Below are 21,244 nucleotides of genomic sequence, written 5' to 3' on the forward strand. Positions count from 1 at the left end.
CACACACACACACACACACCACAGTGGTGCAGAGAAAGCTGATGATAGAGCTTCCTGTCGTTGAGGTGTCTGAGCTGATATTTAACATTTCTGTAGAGGTGCATTGAGCTCCGAGCAGCTGGTATGTGTGGAGTAGAGAATTCTGGGTCAGGACTCCTCTTGTCACCTGTTTTTGTGGCGCCATGATGTCAAAGAGTGGAAACTTTAACGGCACTGATAGGTTTTAGCTTGCTTTTTTTCTGTAAAAGAGCCACAGAACTTCACAATTTAAAGTTTTTATTTCAAAGTGTTATATGTTTAGCCGGTTGGATTTATTCTGACGGCTGTTTATAAAAAAGGAAGAAAAAAAAAGGTGTCAATGGAGCTGTACAAAAGCTAATGTTCAATGAAAATATAAACAGGGCATTAGCCTACTCATATGCTTCAGCATACAGTACATCACCTTAATACATGCTTATAACATTCAAAGCATTTTATGCATTTACAGTTTTTCTCAATCGATTTGGTACATTTCTCCAAACTCAGGTAACTGCTCTCAAAACAGTTAACACAGCAAACTAAACACACTCTTATGTTGGCGAAACAGTTAAGTATTCACTGCACAATGAAACACAGCATTTTATATTCTAGTAATGCATTTATTAAAATTCAATATTAACACCAAAACTAAAAGTGTGTTCTCTGCTGATTTGATAACAAATTCAGCTGAAGATACACAAAGAAATAAATGCAAATACATGTTTTTCATTAAGTTCTTTAATGATGAGTCCAGGTGTATTACAATGAGTTGTCACCCCACAAAAAAAAAAAAATGCAAATAAGTACATAGGTTTAAAAAAAAAAAAAAAAAATGCATTCATTGAATCAATTAATTTATTGATCATGCCTCTCAATTACATCTGGCCAGAGAATTTCATCAACATCACAGCAAATGTTTTCACGAGTCCTGCATCGTGGGAAAAAACGCCTTGAATGCTGTATCCATCCTTGACATGCTTGTGCCCCAATATCTCCACAGGCCTCTTCCATCGCTTGAAGAAGACTTACTTGGTTGTAAGGGTTGCGGTCATGTACTTTCCATCTCCAAGAGGAGAAGAATTCCTCAATTGGATTCAGGAAAGGAGAATATGGTGGAAGGAACACCATCCTGAAACGTGGGTGATTCTCAAACCACTCTCGCACTAGTGCTGAATGGTGGAATTGGACATTGTCCCAAACAACTACAAAATTCCGCACCATTTGCTCCTGATCACCCTCGTGGAAAGAGGATTTCATTGAGGAGATTTAAAAAATGTAGGAGCCTTGCTGTGTTGGATGGTCCCAAGACAGCATTGTGTGCCACAACACCAGTTGTAGAAATTGTGGCACAGAGAGTGATGTTGCCTCCTCGTTGTCCAGGGACATTGACTGTAGCACGACGGCCGATCACATTTCTCCCTCTTCTCCTTTTTTTGTGAAGATTGAAGCCTGCTTCATCAATATACAGGTACTCATAATGAGTTGCACTGCTATCCAACTCCAAGATTCTCTAGAGTAAAAAGAACACAAGGTACAATACAGTAAGTTAGTGTTTTACAGTAATGGCATTGATTGCAGTCAATACTACTGTGAAACTGTTGCTGAAGTTTGAGTTCACACTTTGACGCTAGCAGTATACATAGATATGCCTAAATCTTTTCACTTACAGTAGCATGGAATAGTTTGACACATACTTAAAATTCAGAAAAAATATATCTTTGTTTTGACAATAAAAGTGCAGTAATTGGGTTGCACATACTTGAACAAACTGGAATCGCAACTCCTTCACTCTAACGGAGTTCCTCTCAAAGGGCACTTTGTATACTTGCTTCATTCGGATTGAATTTCTCCTTAGAACACGATCAATTGTGGAGAGACTGCATTGGTGGATATTGTGGAACAGTTGATTGTCCTGTGTTATCCTTTGCTGAATTTCTTTGAGGCGGAGGGTGTTGTTCTGGACCACCATGTCAACAATGGCATGCTCTTGTTCAATTGAAAGAAGTCTTGTTCGTCCACCTGAATGTTCTCGAACTTCAATTCTGAAAAATGTTTGGACAAGCAGGAACATTTACTGTAGAAATCTAGACCTATGTCAAACAAGACTACATGGACTATCATTGTAGAATTAGAATGATATAGTTACTTACCGGTTTTCCCTCTGAAATGTGCGGATAATTGAAGCCACTGTGGATCTGTTTATATTGGGCTGAACTCTCTGCCCAGCTTCTCTCAGTGAGAGACCATGATTTATGACATGGTCAATCAGTGTGGCTCTGATTTCATTTGAAACACACGTGTACCCTATCCTTCTACCTCTCCTCCCTCCTCTTACACCTTGCCCTCCTCTTACACCTCGCCCTCCTCTTCCTCTCTGTCCATCTCTTCTTATATGTTCTACTCTTTCTCTTTCCACTATACCATTGCCCTCCAATCTATCCATCTCTTCTCCCTCTACTCCTCTCTCTTCTCCTCTTCCTACATCCTCAGCTCTTCTTTCTCTTTCTCCTACATCCTCAGCTCTTCTTTCTCTTTCATCCTCAGCTCTTCTTTCTCTTTCATCCTCAGCCCTTCTTTCTCTTTCTCCTACATCCTCAGCTCTTCTTTCTCCTACATATTCAGCTCTTCTTGCTCCTTCTCCATCTCCTCTTCCTCTTCTTTTCCCTCTACCCTGTCCACCACCTCTCACTCTTACACCTCTTCCTTTTCCACTGCTCATTCTTTTTATTGTCTTTTCTCCTCATTCATCTTTGTTCTTCTTCTCTTCCCCTTTTGTAGTTGTTGTAATTAAGACAGCTGTGTGAACAATTAGGAAATTGGCTTTTTCTGTGTTGAGTGGATTATTAACTCATCAGATATCAATTTGGGGTTAATTGAGGACATAAGGTTTGCAACTGACTATTTTACAATTCATAGAGTTTTGTTTGTTGTGTTTTGAAAATGGTACAAAAATGCTTGTGATCTTTGTGAAGACCAATGAAAAAGCTGCAAAAGTTTTTCCTGGTATATTAAAGATTTGGTTGGCTGTATGAACTGCTGTGATAACATTAGGGAATTTTGTGCACAGTGTTTTGAGAAAATTATGCTTTTGATTTGTAATTTGTATGAAATGAAGGAGAATTTACTATCTGTTTAGGACAATTACGAAGTGTACAGATCACTGTGTTAAATGTTTTGAGAGCAGTTACCTGAGTTTGGAGAAATGTACCAAATCGATTGAGAAAAATTGTAACACATGCTTATTTTTTACCAGGCTTTAAGAACATGTATAACAAAAGAGTCGGATGGCGCCAATGTGCAGAGACATTAAAACACACTTACATGCTCAAGCTGATACCCCAGACAGGGCCGTAAACCAGACTCATTTTGGACGGTGCAGCGGGAGAGATTCAGTGTCAACAGTTGAGCTTGTTGGCAATGCTGACAAAGGTTGTAGCTGAATTGGAGGTGTAGTGGATTCTACTCAATTCACCGATGACATAGTGATTTTTTATCACATGTCACTTAAGGTGTTGTTAAGAATGTATCAGATGACCCCTCCCCCTTTTAAATACGGGGCAGTTAAGAATACTATATTAACAATTTAAGCACACTCCCAAAAGAGCTGTTCGATAAATTAGAATTAATGTAAACTAGAGGGAGTTGGTCAGCTGATTTATCTGAAGGATTTGTGAGAGTCTGGACAACTAGTAGAGTCTCTGACCATCAACACAATGAAGACACAGTTGTAATAGCATTAAATACATTTATTAACAATAGATATGCAAGAATAAATACAAAAACAATTAATAATGCTAATAATGAATATGCACTGCATATTAAAAAGGATAATAAATTAATAACCAAAAGAAAAGTACTGAATTAAACAATAAAACAAATAAATTATTTGAACACAGTATGGATTATTGCAATGCTGTTGAACTGAATGTAGCAATGGGAGAGAATTGTATGTGAATGATCCTTATGGGAAACCACCTAATGGCTCTGGCAAAATGGTGATAAATAATGCTTATTTCTCATTAAACAAATAATATACCTATTATTAGTAACAAGCTCACCCCAGGTAACTGTTATCTAAGCAAGTTAGAAAAACAAATGCTGCAGGTATAAACTAATGCAAGGTCTCTAGAAAGAGGTTTGGTAAGTTTATATTTCCGTTCCACACAGTCGGGTGATCAGTCCGGCAGTAGAGAAGTCTTCCACTGGTGATGCGTGTAGCGTGCAGCGGGAAGGGCGCAGAGTTGCGATCCAGTAGTCGTTGCCATGCTGCCATGCTTTAAAGATTGGACTGGGCAGCTGGGTCAGTTGAATCTTCACAGGGTCCTTTGCAGGCTTGCTGCATCACTAAGGAGCCGTGTGGGACTGGCAATGTCTGCCGACGCAGAGGTCCTTTGTGGACTGGGCTGCACTGCTGGAGGAGCTGTAAGGGTCAGATGAGGTCCCTCAATGCTGGGGCCCTAAGCACTAAGCTAGAGTGCAGCCGAAAGCAATATAAAATGTTTTGCTCACAAACGTCTAACCTCAACTAACTTGTAGTCTCTTTCCTCGTCAGGTCAGAAACTCAGGACGTGGTGTTTCTGTTGGTGTCTCCTTCCCTGTCGAGTTGGAAACGCAGAACAAAGGTGTGTCTATCTGGGGACATATTTATCCCTTTCTGATGAGGAGGAGATTGAAATCTGGTGCCTTTACGATCCTGGAGTGTGATTGCTATTGGTGTCTGAAGTAGCCACTGTGTTGCCAACCCTAGTGTGGAACTCATTTGCATAGCATAAAGTACAGTGTTAAAACAGTGTCTTACCCACGCATTATTTCTTTACCAATCATCTTTCAAATTAATAAAGGCATTGTATGTAACAAATAGAGACCAAACACGATAAGAACGGTTAAGTCAATGTCCACACATTTGTTTGACTGCAAAGGATTTGCAACCAAGTATTAAAAAGTGAAAGTTTGATTTATGATTGTTAATCTGTCCCATTACTTTTGGTCCCTTAAAAAGTGGGAGGCACATATACAAACTGTTGTATTTCCTACACCGTTCACCTGATTTGGATGTAAATACCCTCAAATTAAAGTCTGCAGTTAAAGCACATCTTGTTCGTTTCATTTCAAATCCATTGTGGTGGTGTATAGAGCCAAAAAGATTAGAATTGTGTCGATGTCCCAATGTTTATGGACCTGAATGTATCCCTTTTGCAAAATCCTGAATTCCAACAAATGTTAAAGGCTGAAATCTATGTTTAAATGGAGACCAACTGGTCCTCAGTATCCTCTGTGGGTGTGGCTTGGGAGGTACTTAAAGCAGTTCTAAGGAGTTGGATCATAAATTATGCCTAGTGCATATTAGCATATTAGTGCCAAGGCAGAGCTGAAGCACATAATGTTGTCTGATGGCCTCAGAGAATTTACCTGATTGAAATACAGATATAATACTATTTTGTCGTGGAAGGTGGAGTTTTGGCTTGTCAGGGCAAGACAGCCATACTTTGAGTTTGTTACAAAGCAGGGAAGCTTTTTATTTTTTCTTTATTCTATATCTATATTTTCAAAGCTCTGTGATTTATATATATTTTTTGTTGTGGGCATGAATGGAATGGAGTGGTGATTAAGAGATATACCTCAAAAGCCTGTTGTATCATATTTGATAATTGTATTTCAAAGGGTGTTTTTCAATAAAATAATATTCAAAATGTAAAAAAAAAACATGTATAACAGTCTCAACAATATCACTCATATTTTCACGTATAACATGTATTACACTTATACACTTAACTGAAAAACACTCTGTGCTATAAATCATCAAAGTGAGATACATTTATATATCAAGTCCTCACATGTATGAATGAATGAACGTTACATTTCTATAGCGCTTCTCTGTCACTACACTCAAAGTGCTTTACATAGTGAACAGGGGATTCTCCTCAACCACCACCAGTGTGCAGCATCCACCTGGATGTGTGCACAAAACGTGTTCAAACTCTACACATACAGTCCATACAAACACTCATTTTTAATATACAACTTTTCTGAACAAATATTTAATGTAATTTATCAGCATTTTTTGTCAAATTTGATATTTACCCAAATAATTCTTAACGATGAACAAAACTGGGAGCTCTCTTGCACAACATATATTCTCACGTCTCTAAAAGTGAGAATATATGAGTGGCGGTGGCGGAAAGCAGTGGCGGAAAGCAGGTGTCGCAAAACTCTGGTTCTTCAAGGGGTCATGTCCAATTTATGACTAGAGTAAAATTACATTCAATTTCTCCACTTCGCTACACATGTATTATTAGATGCTGCATCACAGAATATTTGGAGGCCTCTCAAGCAATTTAAACTGAAGGTCAGAGCAGAGTTATAGAGAAGAAGGCCTCTCTAACAGTAGTGTGTTGATATAATAAATACGTGCGAATGCACTCATGCAAAGGGACACATATGCGCGCACACACACACACACACACATACACAGAATAAAGGAAAAAGTAGATATGAATATAGAAGAAGAATAGGCTGATGAAATGAACATTCTCTAGATTTGTCATTTCTCCTAATCTCTGTCTGTCTCTCTCTCTCTCTCTCTCTCTCTCTCTCTATCTATCTATCTATCTTTTTCTCATTCTCTCTGAGCAGACCACACACTTTTGTTGTAGCATAAGGCTGCAAATAGTGCATGCACTTGCAGGAAGTCACAGCTCAAACATTCAAAGGAAATGACACATACTTACATAGATTTTCTACTGCAGAAACACTCATCTTAATTTAGACACTTACACATGGCTGTTTATATTGATTTATTTTTAAATACTGACCAGACTTTTCATGTGGTGAGTTTGGTGATCACAGAAGGAATGAGTGTTTTATTGTGGCTGAGGAGGGGGGTTTCAATGAGTGATAAGATTGCTAGTCTACAACACTTAATCCATAGATTAGCTCTCCCAAGAGAGATGGACTGCATAAGGGTCATGTTCCCTTAAGCGATATCTGGCAGGTGTGGCAGCAGGGGCGTGGTCAATCGTCCATCCAGAGAGAGAAAGCGGTAAGGATGCTTGCAGAGCTAGATTATGGTTAACGTCATGTTACTGTTGTAACCTCCATTCCCCGATGGAAGGAACGAAATTCTGTGTCGATTGTAGTGACACAAGGGGTCTCTTTTATGTCAACAGACACAAAAGAGAGCAACACTCTGTAGTTGCATGTAATATAATTTGATGATTTTAGATTCTGAATCCATGATATATTAATAGGCTGTATTAATGAAGTTAATTTGCACAGGAATGCATTTGTCCTAGAAATTTTTATTAACATGTTCCACAACTGATATTGACCAGATTTTTGTTTTTATTGTGTGTTATAGCAGAATTGTGCAAGCAATGCCTTATGATGATCAACCAAACTATGTCCAGGAAATTATGTAATTGTGTTCATTTATTTTTGGGTAGTTGACACATGTTGTGTAATCATCATGTTTTGGATTAAAATAGGAATGTACAGTAAAAAGGATAGTGTACAGGTGAAACTCGAAAAATTAGAATATCGTGCAAAAGTTCATTAATTTCAGTAATTCAACTTAAAAGGTGAAACTAATATATTATATAGACTCATTACAAGCAAAGTAAGATATTTCAAGTCTTTATTTGATATAATTTTGATGATTATGGCTTACAGCTTATGAAAACCCCAAATTCAGAATCTCAGAAAATTTGAATATTACATGAAATCAATAAAAAAAAAGGATTTTAAATACAGAAATGTCGGCCCTCTGAAAAGTATAATCATGCATATGTACTCAGTAGTTGGTTTGGGCCCCTTTTGCATTAATTACTGCCTCAATGCGGCGTGGCATGGATGCAATCAGCCTGTGGCACTGCTGAGGTGTTATGGAAGACCAAGATGCTTCAATAGCGGCCTTCAGCTCTTCTGCATTGTTTGGTCTCATGTCTCTCATCTTTCTCTTGGCAATGCCCCATAGATTCTCTATGGGGTTCAGGTCAGGCGAGTTTGCTGGCCAATCAAGCACAGTAATACCATGGTCATTGAACCAGGTTTTGGTACTTTTGGCAGTGTGGGCAGGTGCCAAGTCCTGCTGGAAAATGAAGTCAGCATCTCCATAAAGCTTGTCTGCTGAAGGAAGCATGAAGTGCTCTAAAATGTCCCGGTAGACGGCTGCTTTGACTCTGGACTTAATAAAGCACAGTGGACCAACACCAGCCGATGACATGGCTCCCCAAACCAACACAGACTGTGAAAACTTCACACTGGACTTCAAGCATCTTGGATTGTGTGCCTCTCCATTCTTCCTCCAGACTCTGGGACCTTGGTTTCCAAATGAGATGCAAAATTTGCTCTCATCAGAAAAGAGGACTTTGGACCACTGAGCAACAGACCAGTTCTTTTTTCTTTAGCCCAGGTAAGACGTTTGACATTTGAAGCCCATGTCCAGGACCCGTCTGTGTGTGGTGGCTCTTGATGCAGTAACTCCAGCCTCAGTCCACTCCTTGTGAAGCTCCCCACACATTTGAATGGCCTTTTCCTGACAATCCTCTCCAGGCTACGGTCATCCCTGCTGCTTGTGCACCTTTTTCTTCCACACTTTTCCCTTCCACTTAACTTTCTATTAATGTGCTTTGATACAGCACTTTGAGAACATCCAGCTTCTTTTGCAATTACCTTTTGAGGCTTTCCCTCCTTGTGGAGGGTGTCAATGATGGTTTTCTGCACAACTGTCAGGTCAGCAGTCTTCCCCATGATTGTGAATTCAACTGAACCAGACTGAGAGACCATTTAAAGGCTCAGGAACCCTTTGCAGGTGTTTAGCTGATTAGAGTGTGACACTTTGAGCTACAATACTGAACCTTTTCACAATATTCAAATTTTCTGAGATTCTGAATTTGGGGTTTTCATAAGCTGTAAGCCATAATCATCAAAATTATATCAAATAAAGGCTTGAAATATCTTACTTTGCTTGTAATGAGTCTATATAATATATTAGTTTCACCATTACTGAAATTAATGAACTTTTGCACGATATTCTAATTTTTCGAGTTTCATCTGTATATTTTAGATCCTGTTACTGATCACTAGTTTTTCCATTTTAATTACATTTTTGAATTCACTATTTCATTTTAAATGGTCCTGCGATGTGACAAATATTATTATTTTTTTATATGGTACAATGAGGCTAAAGGCCACTCTGCAAAAGCACATTGCTGTCTCAAAATTGGCATAAGGTGGCAAATTTGGCCCTATTACTATTGCCATATCTACTCTGTATCACTATAACCTCCCCAGGGGCCTTAAAATTCCCCCATATCCCATACTTTTTATAATTATTATTTTTTTACAGTTTTTCTCAGTCGCTTTGGTACATTTCTCAGATCAGAATTGAAATTCTCAAAATTACCTGTTCAAGCTTCACATCATTGTGTCACTTGTGCACATCAAAAAAGCAGTTTCTCATTTCTTTGAACAAGTTGCAAATGCTTTGGTACATCCATGCAAATGATTATGTACAATTCTCTGCTGTATCCTACATTATCAATTGCTTATGTCATTTTGATCCAAATGTATTATAATATGGTCTCTGTTGAATAGTCTCACCCACCACAACATTTAGGCATTCGTTCATAGCATAAGTCTTTACATGCAAAATGGTTGAACAAGTTGTCATAATATGTCAAGCATATTTCTATACATTTCCATTAGACCTTTTTTCTAAATCTGTCCTGAATTAGTAAATTGCTCCCAGGTGAATCTTGAATTTCTCTAAAGAAGTTGCATCTCTTGAACCATCAACTGGCAAGTATATATATAGCCGGAGCACAACACAATGTTACAATGTCTGACAATGGAAGGACAAGAAATTGAATGGGGTCAACAGCCAGAGAGAAGAAGAAGAGGAAGAGGAGTTAGGCTGCGTGGTGGAGGAGTTGGGAGGCAAAACAGAGGAAGAGGCAGAAGAGGCCGAGGAAATATATGCGTTCCTGATGAGATAAGAGCCACACTTGTAGACCACGTTCTCAATCATGGGCTTACAATGGCCGAGGCTGGTCAAAGGGTGCAGCCAAATGTTGGGAGAACAACTGTGTCCTCAATCATTTAGACTTTTCGTCGACAGAACAGGTGTGTAATCTAACAATAGGCACTGTACTGTAATACTGTATACTTACTGTAATGCTTCATACAATATTACAGTATTCCACTTGCATTTTACAATATACAGTAAGTATACTTTACATGTAAACAGTGACATTTTATCTTATTCAATTTTGTGTTTTTTTTCCACGTAGGACTGCAAGACAACTTCACAGGGGTGGCAGAGGGCCTCTTTTCACACCTGAACAAGAAGAGGCTATTTGCACCATGGTTGTAGAATACAATGCCATAAGACTAAGGGAGATAAAGAGTGCCATTATAGAGGACAACAACATCACATGAAAACATCCAAACAGTCAGCATCTCAACCATTGACAGGGTGCTGAAAAGACACCAAATGAATATGAAGCAGCTGTACACTGTTCCATTTGAAAGAAATGGTGTAAGAGTGAAGGAGCTGCACTACCAGTATGTACAGGTAAAACATGTATGAGCATGCAGCAACTGTACCTCACAGTAAACAGTACAACATTGTATAATGATATACAGTACAGTAAGTGTGACCTTTACACATTTGCTATGGCTGTAGAAAAGAAGATGCAATATGTGCTGTATACATTGGATATAACTGTATCTTGCCCAAAATGAAAATGCATGTAATTCATAAAACTCATTTTGTGTCTTCTGGATATAGCGTATAATGGAACAGCTTCGTCTACATGGATGAGGCTGGCTTCAACCTAACGAAATGCAGAAGGGGTGGTCGAAATATCATCGGCCACAGAGCTACAGTTGATGTGCCAGGCCAACAGGGCGGGAACATAACCATGGGTGCTGCTATCTCTGAGAATGGTGTGCTAACGCATATTCCCATTATTGGGCCATACAATACAGAGCGTCTTGTCACCTTTTTAGACACTCTCTAAAGGGATCTCATCCCTGAACAAGAGAGTGGTCAGATTGGAGATGACCTGCCAAAGTACGTGATAGTTTGGGACAATGTCAGTTTCCATTGCTCCAACATCATTAGGCAATGGTTTGCGGCCCACAACAGGATGCTGATGGAGTTCCTCTCCCCCTACTCCCCATTCCTTAACCCCATCGAGGAATTTTTCTCAGCATGGAGATGGAAAGTATATGATCGCCAGCCACATACACACATGACCCTTCTGGCTGCCATGGATGCAGCGTGTGATGACATCACAGCAGATGCCTGCAGAGGCTGGATAAGACACTCTAAAAGATGCCTTCCATGCTGCAAGATATTCGTTGTGATGTGGATGAGAATTTGTGGCCCAACAGACAGGAACGTCAGGAGGTGTAGGAAGACTGCACTGTAATTCCTACAGCACTGCATGTACAGTTTTCCCTAAGGAGATTGTCCTATGTTCACATTTCTACTTTTGTTTTTTTGTTTTTTTTCTTTGTGCTATGCGTGCTGTCTTTTCCTTTCTGTATTGCAATGACATGATCTGTCAACAAATTACAGTACAAACAGTAAAAGCATAAATGTGAATCTTGTCCAGTCTCTTGCAATCAAACTCTCACATACACTAAGGTGTAACCTACAATTTACAATAATTGTCATCAAAACTTTAGCCATAGTTTACTTCAGAAAATCCCTCCAGAGTACACTGTTATATTGACAACATGACAAAGCAACTTGAATGTCTTATCCGTACACAATGACAAAAGGACTTGTCATTCTGATGGCACTGACATGTTCATTGCTGACATGTTCATTACTTTTGAGAGATGAACTAAGGATTTTGAGCGAGAGACTGGCTTTTGCAGGTAATCCATGGTGTTTTGCTATTTGTACGAATTGTTTTGAGAATTGCACTTACTGTTTTGCAAATGTCAAGGATGATTCAAGAAATGTACCAAAATGAGTGAGAAAAACTGTAATATTCAATACAAAATTATTTATTTTCTTTTTTATACACTTTCTTAACTCAGTTTGAGACCAGAAAAAAAGGTAATTTTCCTTAAGGGGTTCTTCTAGACCCAATGTCCCCTATAAATATTCCACGTAGTCTTTCAATTAATGAAGTCATACCAAAATAATTGTGTTTAAAATATTTTAGAGTATACAATAGGACATCAACTATACCAAAGTATTTCATGTCAGCTACCCTACCCATGATCAAAAGTTCAAAGTACATTTACATTTACATTTATGCATTTGGCAGACGCTTTTATCCAAAGCGACTTACAGAGCCCTTATTACAGGGACAATCCCTTGGAGCAACTTGGAGTTGAGTGCCTTGCTCAAGGACACAATGGTGGTGGCTGTGGGGATCGAACCAGTAATCTTCTGATTAACAGTCATGTGCTTTTAGCCCACTACGCCACCACCAAAGTAGGTTATCAAGATGAATTCATTTTAACTTTACAAAGGAGAATGTCACTTCTATGGCACAGTGTTTGTTTATTTTGTCTTGCCTTGAGGGAATTTTTATCTGGAACACAACCAAACACCTTTTGTGTCTTCTCAGGTGACCTAAATAGTTAAATAATGTATTTTTGGTGGATTAGGGTGAACCCCTCAGGTGAACTGTTCAATGAAGTTAGTGACACTGCTAATGGCACTGATTTTAAAGGATACAACCTACAAACGCTAGAAATATAAGTTTTGAGAGCAGCTTTAAATAAGATTACCTTTCCATCTTTCCCCATTTCTCTCTAACACACTCTCTCTGTGTGTCAATATAGCATGAGGTCATTGGCAGTCACATGGGTCCTTTTGTCAACCAGTCCTGTCGCAGCAGTCACAATCGATAAAGCAGTTTGTCCATTGTTTGACTCATTTTGTGATAATCTCAGCCTATTCTGATATATCCAGTTAAATATCTTTGATACACCTCTATTGTCATTCCTGTGATGATAAAGCATAAGGACCCTGTTGGTTTATTCATGTCTGGCTGTACAAGAAGGATAAATCTGAACAAAGCATGATAAGTGCTGTTGTGTGTTGCTGGTCTAAACAATATTGATAATCTCACACACACAGACACACACACAAAGTACTATAGAAGAGTGTTAAACACAATACTGTGAAGGAATCTCGATAAAGACCAAAATTAATCCATTAATGCCATTTATTTTCAAATACAAATAAATTGTTTTTGCAAATAAAAGCTTAATAAAGAGTTTATAAGGTTTGTACATTTTCATTTATTTTAGCCAGAGAGAAAAAGTGAATGCGTAGTGTTCTCCTTTCTGTTAGATTACAAAAACACCCATCTATTCACATAGCTATAAAGCATACATGGTTTATTAACAGTAGTGTTTTGTTTAGCCCTGTGCAGGAAAAGTTAGTCATTGTGTTTGTTTTCACTTAACACATTGATTTAAGGCAGAATGGCTGTTATATATTTTCCATATTACATTGTAATGTAGAAAATTTTATTTTATGTAGCTTGCTAAAAAAACTTTTCTTCAATCATATTCAGTGTCAAGTTAAAACTTTATCAAGTTATGAATATCCTTTTAAGAAACTTTGATATCTGTATAGGAGTTTTTGACACAAACACTTAACTCTGTACCAAGCTGGGGGGGCCTGGGTTGCTCAGCAAGTAAAGAAGCTGACTACCACACATGGAGTCACAAGTTCAAATCTAGCGTGTGCTGAGTGACTCCAGTCAGGCTTAAGCAACCAATTGGCCCGGTTGCTAGGGTGGATAGAATCACGTTGGGTTAACCTCCTCATTGTCGATAATGTGGTTCTCACTCTCAGTGGGGCAAGTGGTGAGTTGTGTGTGGATGCCACAGAGAATAGCGTGAGCCTCCACACACGCTAGGTCTCAACGGTAATGTGCTCAACAAGCCATGTGAAAAGATGTGGGATTGTCTGTCTCAGATGCGGAGGCAACTAAGATTCGTTCTCCACCACCCAGATTGAGGTGAGTCACTATGCCATCACGAGGACTTGCGCATTGGGAAATGGGCATGCCAAATTGGGGAGAAAACGGGAGGGGAAAAAACTATGCACAAAGTTCCCACATTTTTTTTAATTTCCAGTGCTCCTAAAGAAGTAAATTGAACTCCATTAGGTTCTGTGCAGGTACTGTATACTGAACTCTAGAAAAATGTATTTAAGTCTATTGACCTCTCCTCACTATGTAAATTGAAGTTTCCAGCATGGATTGCATACTGTATATCAATCCAAAAATGAACCCTCACATTTAAACTGCTAATTATTCCAAATCATACACTTGTTGACAAAAGGCTGTATAGAACAGAGGCTGACATTTGCTTCTCACTTGTTGCAGTCTGAGTACTCCAGTGTAATTATATTTGGGTTTAATAGATAAGTTGACAGAATGCCTGAACACAAACTCACACTTCCTGTGAGGTTGCTGTTCAGGACAGCAGCCAAACTGACAGTAGAGCCATTCCTCCCCTGAGCAGCCAGGAACACTGATGGAAATGTGTGCCAATGACACCGAAGCAGGTTCCTCCTGATTCTCAGATGAGTCCAGATATTTTTAAATGTTCATAAAAAACTCTTTCTTAACTCTGCTTTCAATACGTCATGATATCAGACCAGTGGTGAGTCAATTTTCCTGAGTAGAGAAGAGTCGTCAGTGAAGTGCAGGTTGAATTGCAGTATCTGAATAAGAGATCTAGGTTGGTGTTAATTGTCCTAATTTGTGTGGTACAATGGCAACCTCTAGTCAAGGCAAACAAAATTCAAGAATGGAAAGTGATGTAAAGAAAACTTAAGCATTTTAATATTATTATTATTTGAGTCCAACCTTAATGCACACTGAACTAAAATGTTGGTTTCCAGTGTTAGGAACAAGGGGTGTAACGATTCATTGATCTGGATCAATGCATCGATCCAATAACCAATGATCCAATGTTATCGATACATTGCGTAAATATCGATATAGAATTTTTTTTAAGATGTACCTTCATTTTACGTAATATTCTCATCTCAGCCGTGTCTGTATGCATAATTGGATTAAACTGAAAAATAAGCTGTAATCAAACAATTGATGATCACTTGTGTGTGATGTTATTTTTTATATTATTTGTACAAGTGGAATACCCTATTTTGTTGTGGAAGTCCCAATGTGGATACTAAATTTGCACTTTTCAGAGAGCTCAATAAATATTCAAATTATATTTTGGTTACATTTGATAGCAAGTTTTTATTGATTCTGTAAAATAGGCACATAATATCAGAATATCGATCGCAGGGCCCTGAATCTAATACAATTGAAATCGTATTGCAGTCTTTGAAGTATCTGCAAATATCGGATCGCAGGCCAAGATAATCTATATAAGTTCGTATTGTGATTAAACGTCCGATTTACACCCCTATTAGGAACATCCAGAAAAGTTCTGAAGTGAGTTCTCTGGTTACATGGTGGCATCTCTCCTCTCCCCACCTCTCAACACAGTGAGAATCTTCTGGAGTTGAGGTTCATCTTGGTGAGACCCAGATGTTTAAGAGGGGTGGACAGAGTGAAGGTGGCTTTCATGGGGATGTCACACAGCAGGTCAGAGTCCTCCTCGCACTCCTCCAGCTCAAACGTTGCATTATCCAGCATCTCTTTGTGACGATGACACACCTGCTCCACCTTCAGCCTGTGGATCTCCCCCCGCAAGTGAATCAACTGACGTGCAAGATGGTTATCCTGCATCTGCATCTCTCTCTGAGGACAGAGAAAGCAGATGCTTATTTCTGATATATATCTATATATATATATATATATATATATATATATATATATATATATATATATATTCACAAGTGACAATTTTATAGCTTCACTGTAACTGCACTTATCAACATAAAAGATTTGAGGAGCATTATACAAATTTTGTTTTGACAGAGAATTAAGGGCTACCTTATTCTTCCAGCGAAGAGTATTTTACAGTTTTTACAATCGCTTTGGTTTAATTCTCGAATGGGAATAATTTTTTGGAAAATAATAAGTTAAAATCTCTGAACAATTAGTTTCTTGTTCACACCAGATTTTAATTTCTTATTCATTTAAGCAATTTTTTTTGCCATGGATGTCATTTTGCGGCAATTGTCTGTTCACTATATATACGACTTTACATGTAAGAAATGTGTACAAATGGACATGCAAATGTGAATTTTCTGTTTACATGAAACACATAGCTACAAAAATAAATGTACTGTATACATACAAATGTGCATTTCCTTTTTCTGTGTACTACAGTATTGTGAAGTATAGACTTTTCCCAGTAAACATTTACCTACTGTTGAAATCGGTATCTAAAATGCTCAGTGTGATACACAATAGCATTCAGCTTGACAAAGCTGATATTCTTGTATAGTACAATACGCAGTCAGTGCCAACAAAAATTTTAACAAAAATAAAATGTGTAAATAACAAACATTTCCAGGGTTGTCTGCTTCATTTTGGTGGCATTGGCCAATTTACTGACAAAATATCTAGGATTTGGAGCATTACTTAAATGTTTTGGGTGAGTTACTACATTTTGCAGGCACGAGTTGTGATGTCCCATAAAACAGTTGTGACAATTGCACTTACAGTTTAGAGAATGTTAAGAGTGCTTAAAAAAAATGACCCAAAGTGATAGAGAAAAACTGTAAATACTTTAACCCTTTAATGCATACCTTGTGTCTTTAGTGACCCTGGGCCTAATTCCACCCCCTGTACTTCATACATTTTTTGTTACGCCCACATCTCTTTAGTATTCCTCAACCTTTCTCTTCGGAATAGAGTTACAAACAAAACAAAAAAGCGCAAAAATATATAAATATACATATATTTTATAACGGCTTAATTACAGCTTAATTAAAGTGTATAGTGTAATTAAAGACCCTAGGTATGTAATAGTGTCACCTTTTTGCGCTTCCATAAATCATGTTTTTATGATTATTTCATTTGTATATAAGTTTACCATCACAGGATATTCCTTTGTTTATTACAAGACAAATGAGTAGTATATTCATAGAAATTATACTATATCACATTGATTTTCTGTGTAACGATGGTGAGTTCTCAGTATTCCATATGTGTGTTCACATATATGATGCATTCTATTTCTTAATCAAGGTGGCGCTGATGCTTCTGTAATTGACTTGATCTACATTTGACATTGCTATTTGATGAAGAAGCAACGTGGACGTAAACTATAGCAAGTGTAACACATGAACAGTATGATATGACTATTGTCATATGGGTGTACTTCTGAAACTTAAGTTGTGCATCTATTTAAACTCAAAAAGTGCCTGAGAAAACGCATATGTTTAGCTTGTGTGTAGCTTGTGATAAGTGCTTCTTAATATGTGTTTGACAGTTAGTTGCATCTCATTCAGTTTCAGTGTGGAAGTATTGAATCCTGTTCTATATTTGTTGCATCTCTTTGATATATGAAATATAAAACGTCAAAATATATCGGGAAACATTGTACTAAATTATTTTCAAATTGTCTTGAAAATGTTATCTGGACATTCTGTAGATCTATTTGTGATATATACAGTATATGCCAGGTTGCTAAAGACCCAAGGCATGTAATAATGTTTGGCAAAATACCAATGCATTCACAGTTTAATGTGATCTCAGATCGTGGCATAACTTCACACATTACTGTGTACTATAGCTGAAACCAAAGTCTCTGAAATCTAGCAGTAATTTCAAGTTTATTATTCAGAACAGCAGTCACACAACAGGACTGGGCTATTATTTTCAGGTCCCTCATTTTTTTCTTGGTAAAAAACTCTCTCGAGATTCTGTACCTGTGTGGCATTTAAGTGTGTGTGAAGTGTGCCAGCTATGCCCAACGTTTGACAGTGCTAACAGATTTCAGTGTGTTACTGCTCCATATTTACCATCTGTTGGCATGTGTCATACTTAAGATGCACACACCACCAAATTGAGATGATGGATGGATGGATGGATGGATGGATGGATGGATGGATGGATGGATGGATGGATGGATGGATGGATGGATAGATAGATAGATAGATAGATAGATAGATAGATAGATAGATAGATAGATAGATAGATAGATAGATAGATAGATAGATATAATTATAATTATAATACCAGTTCTCTTCTGAGCCACTCTAACGCGTCGTCTATATTATCAAAGCCACAAATGTTCTTATAAGGCATTCCATCTTTCAATATGTCGGATAGATTGGTATCCTTCTCCACAGATCCTGAGCTGACACTTGAACTGTGTGTGGCATCAGTCCACGGGCGAGTCTGCAGTCGCTCCTTCCATTCCAAGTACGACGGTCTGCGCGTTTGAAGTTTGAGTTTCTCTGTCAATGCTTTCACGCTGTCCAAATGCTCCGTTTCCTCGGAGCTCTCGTCTGCGCCAAACTCCCTGAACTCCATCACTGAAGTCTGCTTTTACACCGTGGGGGAGAATCTGGCTGCTCAGACAAGTACACCGTGTCTGATCATGTGCACAAGTGAAGATTAATCTAAAGAGGAGTGCTTCATGTTTTGATAGAAAGAAAAGTGACCGCCCATGTTCGGCAGCTTAATGAAACTGTATCAGACCAGTATTTGGATTTGACACACAGTCTGAACCTGTATGTTGCGGCCAGACGCGATATTTCGTGTTCAGGCGATATTATTTAAGTGTCAAAGGGTCACCGACACACTTGAGGAGCGTTCATACCGAACGCGTTCTTGCGCTGGAAGAGACACAGCGCCACGTGTAGAGTTCAAAGCAGGTGTCTCGAGACGTGTTTTAAACAGTTTAAGTTCTTTTTAACTTGATACCGCGTTTAAAAACGCTGAGGAAAACAGCGAGACGCGTCGCAAAGGTCAAAGACCGTCTAGCGCATGTAAACATGCACAAGAAGATGTTTGGTATGAACGGCCCCTCAAACTAAAAAATACTTCACCTAACATACTCTGAAAAAATACATAGCCTAGACTAAGGTGAGCAATTTTAATTAATAGAACAGACATGTTAATAAAACTATTTTGTTTCAAAAACGACTTTACGATATGACAAATCCATTATATTAACGTGTGTCGCACAACGCCCTTCTAGAAATGACAACTTATCTTTATGTAAACTACACTTTGTCAGTTTCAACGCGACTGCACAGACTCTAGTGAGCTTTTCTATTTTTTGTTGAACGGCTGAATGTCTCCATCTTCCGCTCTTTGTGAGGAATCGCAGTGAGCGTCTGAGCGCCTCATTGTAGATAAACCATGACATTGACTAAACAGGTCTGCGTCATAGCTGTGTTTACTAATAGCAGCATCAGTGATTAGAATCAGCTGTCATAAAACGATTAATTATCAATTAATTAGTAAGTTTCAATGTTTTATTAATAAGGGCTTAATTTGAATATGTCCAATATAGCCTAGCTACTGTATAATTTAGTAAAAATATTTCATCCAAACAGATCTTAAATAAAATAGTAAATATCAGTCTAGTAAATATTGTAGCTACTTAGTTATTTTAAATGAACATTTTTAAAGTTGTAATAAACAACAGGTTAGGGTACAACAGGGCTAAAGGCACACCTTAAGGATAAAAAATGTTCTGGTCATACAGTGTGTCAAGATTGGAAAAATAGATGTATTTTTATTGAATATTGATGGAGCAACATCATTTGTGTGATAATAAATAATAACAAAAATAATGTTTTTTTTTTTTTAAAAGGTGGTGATGGGGCATATTAAGAAAAACAACGTGTTTAGGGGCCTTTAGCCTCTGCAACAGGGGGGCTTTTTACACCAAATACAATCCTTTCTCTTAATGGAGAGTTGTTTAAAAAAAATATATTTAATCACCTAGAACAAAACTGAAAATGACAATTATTTTGTCTCAAAATAAATGTGGTAATTTCAGGGATTTTCATGAGCTACATACATTTGCAACATTTAATAATGGTTAAACGTTGGATCAAATTACCTGAAAATCAACCTTTAGACATTGCACCTAATGATCTCATTGATCAGGAAAAGTGCATATAGTAACAAACAGGTGTTTAAGAAAGCGTTTTAGTAGTTTTTATCACTATTTAGTGTTCTGGGTGAAATCCTTTGAGAGAATAATGTGCCTTTTACTCTATTCATAAAAAGTAGCCAGAAAGCTTGGCATAAAACAAAGGTTAAATAGGCACTGTAGCCTACAAGAAACATATTTAATGCAAACACACACACACACACACACACACACACACACACACACACACACACACACATATATATTTGTAATATGCCACTTTTGTACCACTTTCTCCTTAAGATGATTTGCTTATGTTTTCCTCTTTTGTAAGTCGCTTTGGATAAAAGTGTCTGCCAAATGAATAGGCTAAATGTAAATGTAAATACATATGTTAATATGTTATTAATGTAAACAAATACAGAGGAATTCAGTTTAATATTGGCATTTTACAAATCACAAATCAACTAGATGGGAACATCAAGATCAACCTCAACACAAAAACATAACAATAAAAAATAACAGACATGAACCTTGATGTACAATTTCTGCCTTGTTTGGTTCTGTTTTATCTTTCAGTGCAACATCTGTCAAAAGAACAATCATTTAAATCATTTTCAAAGTATTTATTGTGTTATAATAATCCGATTCATGAAAGTGGTGCTGGTCACTTTAAAACAAGAAAACTGGTTAACTTAAAACTTTATAATAAAGTTCCATTTGTTAACATTAGTTAACAACATTAGTTAACATTAAATAACAATTAACAATACTTTTACTGCTTCTATTGATTTCAACAAATACCAATACATTTTTAAAATCAAAAGTTGTATTTGTTATCATTAAGCTACTTAATGCACTATAAACTAACATAAACTAATATTGAACAATTGTATATTTATTAACTAACATTAACCAAGATTAATAAATGCTGTAAGAAATGTATTGTTCATTGTTACCGGTAGTTCATGATACCTATGCATTCACTATATTGTTAATGGAACAACATTGTGAAGTGCTACCGAAAACTGAAATACTCCGTGTACGAAACAGAAAAACAAATTAAATATGAACATGTCACAAAATGAAAGATGGAATTGTTATTAGTATACGACAACAAAGAGAAGAGGGTTGGACTTAGACTGTGTCTTTGAAACTGTGTAAAGGAAACGAAAGCAGAGAAGCAAACAGTCATCTTAGT

At 37.5% G+C, this 21,244-nt stretch overlaps 1 protein-coding gene and 1 long non-coding RNA gene across 3 annotated transcripts; one reads left to right on the forward strand and one right to left on the reverse strand.

The window, feature by feature from the left end:
- The first annotated feature begins 9,352 nt into the window (after positions 1-9,352).
- LOC127662249 (uncharacterized) lies at positions 9,353-13,096 on the forward strand. The gene is made up of 3 exons (XR_007972869.1): positions 9,353-10,140; positions 10,308-10,591; positions 10,808-13,096. It is a non-coding gene; the product is annotated as an uncharacterized LOC127662249 (long non-coding RNA).
- A 165-nt stretch (positions 13,097-13,261) lies between these two features.
- LOC127662248 (protein FAM167A-like) lies at positions 13,262-18,531 on the reverse strand. Of its 2 annotated transcripts, XM_052153366.1 has the most exons (3): positions 18,171-18,531; positions 15,513-15,779; positions 13,262-14,728 (listed from the first exon to the last, which is right to left on the reverse strand). In XM_052153366.1, exons 1-2 carry the CDS (start codon positions 18,465-18,467, stop codon positions 15,516-15,518), a joined length of 561 nt encoding a protein of 186 aa, XP_052009326.1. In that variant the 5' UTR covers positions 18,468-18,531; the 3' UTR covers positions 13,262-14,728; positions 15,513-15,515. The 2 variants fall into 2 exon arrangements, with proteins under 2 accessions (XP_052009326.1, XP_052009325.1); XM_052153365.1 differs by having other exon boundaries at positions 13,267-15,779.
- Positions 18,532-21,244: the final 2,713 nt, after the last annotated feature.

The sequence above is a fragment of the Xyrauchen texanus genome, chromosome 22 (assembly GCF_025860055.1).
Source record: "Xyrauchen texanus isolate HMW12.3.18 chromosome 22, RBS_HiC_50CHRs, whole genome shotgun sequence".
Lineage (NCBI taxonomy): Eukaryota > Metazoa > Chordata > Actinopteri > Cypriniformes > Catostomidae > Xyrauchen > Xyrauchen texanus.